Source organism: Epinephelus moara, chromosome 10 (assembly GCF_006386435.1).
Source record: "Epinephelus moara isolate mb chromosome 10, YSFRI_EMoa_1.0, whole genome shotgun sequence".
In the NCBI taxonomy this organism is placed as follows: domain Eukaryota; kingdom Metazoa; phylum Chordata; class Actinopteri; order Perciformes; family Serranidae; genus Epinephelus; species Epinephelus moara.
Window position 1 is genome coordinate 30,403,036 of NC_065515.1, and position 9,072 is coordinate 30,412,107.

At 40.1% G+C, this 9,072-nt stretch overlaps 1 protein-coding gene across 1 annotated transcript in view; it reads right to left on the bottom strand.

Moving 5' to 3' along the window:
- Positions 1–1,064, bottom strand: part of anos1b (anosmin 1b) — a 51,499-nt gene extending 50,435 nt beyond the window's left edge. The window contains exon 1 of the mRNA XM_050054859.1: positions 751–1,064. Within this exon, the coding sequence (XP_049910816.1) occupies positions 751–927 (177 nt within the window). The 5' untranslated portion in view covers positions 928–1,064. The remainder of the gene's footprint in view (positions 1–750) is intronic.
- Positions 1,065–9,072: the final 8,008 nt, after the last annotated feature.

A 9,072-nucleotide genomic window follows, 5' to 3' on the forward strand; every position in this document is an offset into this window, starting at 1 on the left:
ATAAAGTTTAATGATGCAATTTAAACTTTATATTCATGAGAGAAGCCTTTTATGCATACTGCTGAATCTCGTAAATTAAATGAGAGATCATTATGTCAGTCGATTATGAGAAAGTCATTTTCAAACTTCAACCATTCTGATTTATTTCCCAATTTGACCACAGACTGCACCTGATTGATTCAAGATGCCCATCCCTGGCACCACTCTTATTCATTTCACCCTTTAAAACCTACTGTGAATTTTTTTAGGAGGCTGTGCCAGCAGATATTGTAGTTAAATAGTGAAATCAAAGCAAAATTAGGTTAAGTGACTCTGAGGTAGCTTACCACAACAAAATGTCTGACCCCACTGAGCTATAGCCTATAGAATGAGAATGACAGTTATATAGTATGTTGTTGACACATGCAGTGTTTGCAGCTGGCCCATAAAAATACAGAAAATACCAGAAACAGCTCAGGGTAAAAAGTAGCCTTAAATGGTGCATCTTTCAGTCCTCATATTTGAGTAATATGCTGCAGTTAACTCACCTTTGAGGGTCATTTAGGCTACAAGTTTACATAGGTACACATTATATTAAGTATCAATGTAATAGGCGGGGCTTTAAGTGGCAAAAAGTATCTAAATACTCAGTCACGACAGTCTTTAATTTAATTTTATGACGTGCCTTTTATTAAAGGCTACACTGGTGGTCATATTTGACCCCACGGTCAGTAAACACTCTTAAATAACATACAAAGTGGTCGTAGGTACCTGGAGGTGTCTGAAAGCAGCCGTTAGCTGAGTCATGTGCAGAGTGAGGCACCTGGACGTGCATCTGGCGCTGTTGATTTTCTCCTGAACATCCTCCTGCTCCGGTGAACTCCTGCGGGCACGAGTCACCGCCAACACCGCGCACAGGAGCACCAAAGCGGCCCGACACACTGACATCACACCGAGAGGAAATACAAGGAAAACGAAATGAAAGGAAACGCACAAATTTTAAAACGACAAACAGTTTTGCTTCCTCGTGTCCGGCTCGTCAACGTCCCACTCTCGCGACCCTTTAAGTTCAGAATGAAAACATCAGAGCGCTGCTCCTGTCTGCGCGCGAGCAGTGAGTGGAGCGGCTCTACCCTCCTCACGGACACTCCCACCACCGGTACAAGTGCGTCCACGCGGAGTTATCATGGCTTTCAACCTTATTATCCTTATCATAATCCTCATCGCCTCTGTGATTTCAATCACTTCTTCCTCCAGTTACACTACCTGTTATCATCATCATCATCATCATCATCATCATCATCATCATTTTTACCACTGCCATTAACATTCATTACCTGTGCACGTGCAGCTATCGTCATTATCGTCATCATCCTGGACCTGATACCCACCATCATCACCATTTTACTGTACTTCACAGCATAACCATCATCATGATCAACATTACCGCCTACACCTTTATCTTCATCATCATCTTCATGTTTACTTTCTATAGCACTGTTGGTCTTGCAGTGACTACCACCACCACCACCACCACCACCATCATCATCATCATCATCATCATCATCATTATCAACTTAACATGATATATTGTCAATACCTGCATCACTCACACTCTGTGATCATTCATAATTATCTTGAATGATAGCATTATCTTCACTGCCATCACTGTCACTATTGTCATCATCCTCGTCATCATCATCATCAACTCAGCATGATATCATCCATACCTTCATCACTCAATCACACTGTACCTCTTCTCATCATCATTATGCTGAATGCCAGCATTATCTCCACTGCCATCACCATCACCATAACATCACTGTCACCATCATCATCATCATCATCATCATCAGCTCAACATGATATATCGTCCATACCTTGATCACTCACTCTCTGTGCTCATCATCATTATCCTGAATGCCAGCATTATCTTCACTGCCATTACCATAACCATCACTGTCACCATCATCGTCATCATCATCATCAACCCAACGTGACATCATCCATACCTTCATCACTCAATCACACTGTACCTCTTCTCATCATCATTATCCTGAATGCCAGCATTATCTTCACTGCCATCACCATAACCATCACTGTCACCATCACATCATTATCATCATTATCATCATCATCATCATCATCATCGCAGGCATGAATGGATTACTGAACGGGCTTACCAGGCACAGGGGCCCAAAGTGTCAGGGGCTCCCTGGTCCTCATCTGCAAAATGTCAGTGAGATTACTGTAACACGTACCAACCAGAAAGGGACTCAAAATGACCACAAAGCGATGCAAATGGACCGGATACAGACCTGGATACAGCATAGGCGCTGGGCACCTGTTCACTCCATTCCTAAAGTTGCTCAGTGGTGCATGAAGCCAAAATGGTTCGACTGGCGGGTATAGAATTAACGGATGATCGGCACTGCTTCTACATTGTGCAGCCCATTGAGTAAGTACACTAGAGACTTCCGCAGACTGAGCTGGCTACTACAGCACTCTGTTAACTTGGACAGGGATAAAATGATTTAGTCATGCGGCTTTAGACTTTCCGAATGTTATCGAACCAAATGGATTACATCTTGATAGTGAATTGAGTCATTTCGTGGGGGTAGTGGCGCTCCAAAAAAATTATCCACTGATTTATAGGCATGTCTTTTGCCATGTAAGTCATTGGGGAAAAGTCATTTTGGGCTGCAGGGCATCATGTGATGGACTCAGAAAATATAATTCCCCTGTTTGGCCATGGTGAAAATTGGCTTCAAAGCCTGGCGCACTTCCTGGGGGCCTCAAAGAGACACAAAACTACTAAAAGATGCATAAGGACTACAAAGAGATGCAAAACAATGACAAAAAATGAGGCAAAAACCACAAAGTCTGTGTGTCTTGCTCCTACGTAGGAGAGGTGGTGGGGCCTTTTGCATAGTGGTGCCCGAGGGAACATGAATGCAGGTGATTATGCAACAGGCCCTTGTTTGTCAGCTACAGCTTAACACAGTGATATAGGAGACATGGACCTTTTTTCTGGCCTATTACAGTCGGAAAGAATCATCATTTTCATCCCCATCTCCACAACTTCACCTGGATCATCTTCACCTGTCACCTTTATCTTTATCCTCCCATTTTCATTATCATTCATTATCCCCTCTTCCACTATGATCATGATCATGATCATTATCACCATCATCATCATTACTGTAACCTTCTCCTCCATCGTCGTCATCACCATCATCATCATCATCATCATTATCATCATCATCATAATGCTGCCTTCAAGGACAGTCTTCACCACTGTCGCTCCATAATCATCCTTGTTATGACCAGGACTACCATCTTCATTTCCATCATCACCACCATCATCATCATCATAAATAAACAGCTCCATACTCAGTGAGTTATTTGTAGAAGATCAAAAAGCTGCTATAAATAAATTAAACATAAGGAGATGCAGTGCAGTGAAGCAAGAGAAAGCATTTATGGCGTAATGGTTTGCATGGGAGGCTATTGTTCTGGGCCTATTAACACTTTACTGTTACTATTCTGAAAAACAAACTCGTCTTTATAGTCTGGGAATTCTCTCTGGTAATTATTAGCGCAGACTAATAAAAGAGCATTTATTAATGGGAAAGAGACCTGAAGAATGTGTTGAGGTAGGTGTCTGTCACAGAGCCAGTCAGTGTGTTAGTCAGTCACCACTTTGCTACAGCAACTGCAGAGCCAAGTGGGCTTTATTAGACCCAGGGCCAAGTCAAGATGTTTAGGACACATGGTTGAAAGCCCTATTTGTTTACATGAAACTGTAACCCAGCAGACGAGTCATCCCTGTTGGCAGCGAGATGGAGAAAGAATCACCTACATTTTGATTTAGGGGAAATGGAAACGTATAAATATTTAGTAAGTACTGGCAGGACTGTTCTGCAGTGGAGTTTTCATTCTGTCCTCATATAGAAAGAGCTGCACACTGCAGGTTAGAACAGTAGACTAGATCAGTGGCTTCTAACCTTTTGGCTTGTTAACCCTCAAAATTAAGATAATTTACAAGTTCACACAGCCCATGGTGATGTATATAGGTAGCTTGTTTGATTTGACCAACTATAGAATATCAAACAATATGTAGTTTTCACTCAGCTAACTGATAATGAATTAATTGTTGTAACTCTAAAGATATTAGCTACTAATATATGCTTGTGGACCCTTGTAATGGGCTAGCATGGCCATTAGCATGGCCACTGAGCTACAGCATTGAGCAGTTCAACAACATAATCGTATTTCCTCTCTGATTTTTTCATTAAAGGACCTTTAACAGGCCTAAAATACACAATTTTGTACAACAGAAATGTTTCTATGTATTCTGTCTTACCCCTGTAATTATCTTGTGATCTCAGGATCCTTAGGGGGGTCCCAACCCCTAAATTGGGAGCCACTGGTCTACACAGTACTGCGTCACTACGACCACAAGAGAGACAAATATACAGAGTAAGACCGAGAGACAAAATGTACATAAGTGATGTGCTGTGAAGCCAAACTAAGTGTAGTCACTGTGTTCAAAGGCGCGTGTGTGTGCACGTGCACACCTGACCTCAGAGGACCTACGCAGGCCTTAAATCAGAAAGCATGAAACCAATTCTTATACATGCGTGTGCGCACACACCCACACGTACACACCCTCTCTCTCTCTCTCTCTCTCTCTCTTTCTGTCTCTCACACACACACACACACACACACACACACACGCAGATGCACTCCACAGTAGTTGCCCATTATCTAAATGACCGACATAATATTTTCATATTTTCTTAAAACACCCTGCTCAGGTTTCTGAATAAACCATTAGTGGAGCAAAGACCCTCCCCAACACATACTCAAACTTCACACAGTTACACACATACACACACGTAGTTTCTCTGTCTCACACACACACACACACACACACACGTAACAGAAGCATTCACCGTCTGTCCAAAATCTGCTTGATTAAAACCAAATGTCTTTGAATTTCAAGAAAAGAGAGAGGAAGAGGGATAGTGTGGCAGAGAAACAGAGTGACAGAGAAAAGAAAGAAAAAAAGAAAGAAAGAAAGAAAGAAAGAGGGACAAACAGACAGAGGGACACAGAACTGCCAGAATCTCAGCTTTTGTGATCAATCAGTAGAAATCAACCAGGACATGACTGAACACCAACAGATCTCTCTAATTCAGTTGAATACTTCAGTCTTTCAATCTGATCTTGATCAAAGCTGCTACCTCACAAAGAGTAACTTGATTATCACCCTGGTTTTGTACATTTAGAACGCAAGCAAGCAAGTTCCAGGCTGGTTTCAGACCTTTTATCAATGCCCGCTATCGATTTAAATACTGTAATGGTCTGATTGTCAGGCTAGGAAGCAAGGCTGGAGCTCCTGTAAACACCAAAGGCTTGCCCTCAATATTGTTTCAATGAATTTGGGGGTTTAAATGACTTGAGAAGTTTACAATGTACATTCATTCATTCACTTCCATAACTGCTTATCCTCTTGAGGGTCACGGGGGGCTGGAGCCTATCCCAGCTGACAATGGGCAAGAGGCAGGATACACCCTGGACTGATCGCCAGACTATGACACATAGAGAGGGACAACCACTCACAATTTAGAGTCACCAATTAACCTGCATGTCTTTGGACTGTGGGAGGAAGCCGGAGTACCTGAAGAAAACCCACGCTGACACGGGGAGAACATGTCAAACTCCACACAGAAGGGCTCCCTCCTGGGATCCAAGAAGAAACCCTCTTGCTGTGAGGCGACAGTGCTAACCACCTTTTCACCGTGCCGCCCTTACAGTGTAGAATTATACAAAAATTAGTTGTAGTCTGTCTATTCATAGAATACACTGACCATATTTTATTTATTTAAGTAGTTTACATAACTTCATTATGTAGAGACCAGCTGAGAAAACCAGTTGTACTAATCTAATTTAATGCCATAGGCAGTAACAATGTATTTAAAAGAATCTTTCTTCAAATTGTTATTTTCAGTGATTTGCAATGGTGTACAGACTAATGAAAATGAATTGAGGTAAAATCACTTTGCATGTAAACAGACTGTTGTAGTTCATCTTACATTTGTGTGTATAAATAGTAAAACAATGTTCTCACAAATTTGAACCCTTTTATAGTAATAGGTCAGGTGATTATTACTACAAATTTGAGAATAGTCATAGGTGCCTGTGTCATTTTTTCTGTTTTAGGTTGATGGTAGTTAAACGAGAAGTCGGATGTATAGCTGAGTTTGTGTGCTGATACCATGCATGTGGGTTAAGGACAGTTTAAAGGTCCTAAACAAAAGCAAAAATAAATTCAAAGAACATCTGCAAAATATTTTATCAAAATAAACCTGGACTCCAGATGGTGGCTTTCTAAATGTGATTCTGATGTTTTATAGAGTATAAATTATGACATGAGACCATTTAGGTCAAAAGCGAAGTTTTGTGAAGGAATTTAGTATTTCTTCATCAGAAATGTATTTCTGGCACTGAGCGGGGAAGAACTGGAAGAAAACATATTTTGACAGTTAAAGTAAAAAAGAAAATGTGGAAAAAGAACATTTACAGCCTTTTTGGGGGTGGCGTGTGAAATATTTCTTGGGGTTGCTGCACCTGGGGACTTTGGACTCTTCATCTTAGTGTTTCCTGGCTGCAGCTCTGTAGCAAACTTGTTTTGTCAAGTATGAGTGGAGTGTGTTTTTGTGGGGAGTGATAGGATTGTGCTGTCTAGCCTTATGGGACAGATTTCCAATTGTGTAAGGGCTTTTTATGTTCACAGAGAAATTTGTGTTTCATGATTCATGCTAATAAGGGAAGCTATACTGCTACATGTAACCCTCTGATGATGAAATCCTATGAACCGGTTTGTTTGACATCTGACTTCTGGAGCTTCATCACAATGTATCACATAAACACATTTTATCACAACTAAACCCAGCTGAATTAACCATGTCTATGAACTACAAAAAGAGAAGCTGTTTCCAATTTTCACATATAATCTCTACGTATTTAACATGTCACTGATCTAATCCAAACTGTGTCATCTACTGAATCCCAGTCCATTTAACAGCTTCTGTCACAGTTTGTACATGTTGTTTTTCTTTCTGTCCAAGATTATTGAAGTGGTCAGAGATTATTCCCTGCAGCTGGTGTTACTCATCGCTCATCTGTTAGTTGTCTGATCTCTGTCACCTTCAAAGTCTTCAACAGAACTGTTTCTCAAGACATGGTGCAGGGACCCAAAGGTGTGTTGTTGTGAATGTCAGTGTATGTCAGGAGCAAAGGAGGGCAGGGTGTTTCTGGATGGAGCTACAGTGTCACTGTGTGGCATATTGCAGCAATTGCTGTTTCAGTATTGGTCTTATCAGTGGTTTCAGAGAGTTTTGTATTATAGGTAATCTTATTTTGAGGATTAGCTTTTAGCATTAGGTAAATACTGGTTGTTTGCAGCGTTGAGAAGGTTACTCTTGAAATGTGATAGGTTACAGATTGCTAGTTACACTGTTCAAAATATAATAAGCAATGTAACTATTTAAGTACTTCATCGAAGTAATGTAACTTAAAATAGCATAGCTAGGAAAGTTAACCCTAACTCTAATCCTACCCAATCAGAATCCGCAACCCAGCCCCTAAATCCTAACTCTAACCACTCAACAACTCACAAAACTCAACCATTTTTTAATGCAGGGTGGTACTGGGAATGTAACCCCTTTGAAGTCCCCATTTTGATTAGTAGCTGTAATTTAATTTCATATTCCTCAGTAACTGTAAAAGATTACAGTTACATTTATCTTATAATTTGATGCATGAAACCAGTTACATGTAACAAGTTAATCCACAACACTGGTTGTTTGCAATATTATTTTGCCCACAGTAACATTTCAACTACCTCTATAATGATGCATGTGATCTAGTCACGTGCTAATGAAATTGCCCGGCCAGGACTATTTTACTTTCCCTTAGAGCATGTTACAAGAATTTTACAGGATATATATGATGAGGATTTACTGTAGCATAACTACTGAAAGGTAGTGACGATAAATGGTAGGTAGTGGTTTCCTGGGAAGGACAACATTTGTTCTAATTAAAGACATTACATTAAATTATATTCATTCAGCTGACCATTTTTTTCCAAAGTGATTCATATTAAGTGCATTCATCCTTATGGATACAACAAACAAAAAAAAACGCAAGTATCATGCAAGTACATCGACTTCAGGAAAACATGCTGGACTGCTTCATGTGCTACATTTATAAAACACTTTATCTAGTGGGTCAGTTGATGTTGCTGCTAATTTCCTTATAGGTTCATAGTGTTGTTTCTATATTGCTCTTATGTGTTATGTTTTATGCTTATATGCATAGGTGTAGGTGTGTAATATCAACATGTGCATTTGTCCCCTCCAATAAAAACATAAAAGTGGCAAGCAGCAGTATTTTGACAAAATTAGAGTGACTTATACCATATATTGATGGAGAAAAGGCACAAATCCCCTGTTTCATGTGTCCCCCAACAATGTTAAAACTAAACCTACACCCTTGCTTTTATGGGCATAGATTTTTACTTTGTTTCTTGAATTATGTGCTTTGTGAGTGTGGCATTACTATCTTTGTCTATCTCTGCCTTTGTTTAAGTGAGTTCACTAAGGCAATCATCTTGATATGGCAATTAAGTACTGACCCTTCAATCTGAATCTAAGAAACAATAGGACATAAAGAAAGTGTTTTCTCTTTTCATGCCACTCCACAGACATGTGGACTGTGTTCAATTAATTCTCTTCTAAATTATGTATTAATTGTGCAACCAGACAAACTTTCAGTCAGTGCACAGCAGGACAGCTGAACACGTAAACATCTAAAATGTAACTACAGGCAAGAATACAGTTCAATAATACAATGCAGTATAACTCCTGAAGCAGACTGCTTGTATGTTTTTGTTATCATTAGGCAAATGAATTTAACAGACTGAGTCTAATCTCCCTCACACATGCTGCCCATCTGCTGAATCACTGTACATCTGTCTGGTTGTGTTGCTGTAAAAGGCAATGTACAAGATGAGTGGAAAATCAC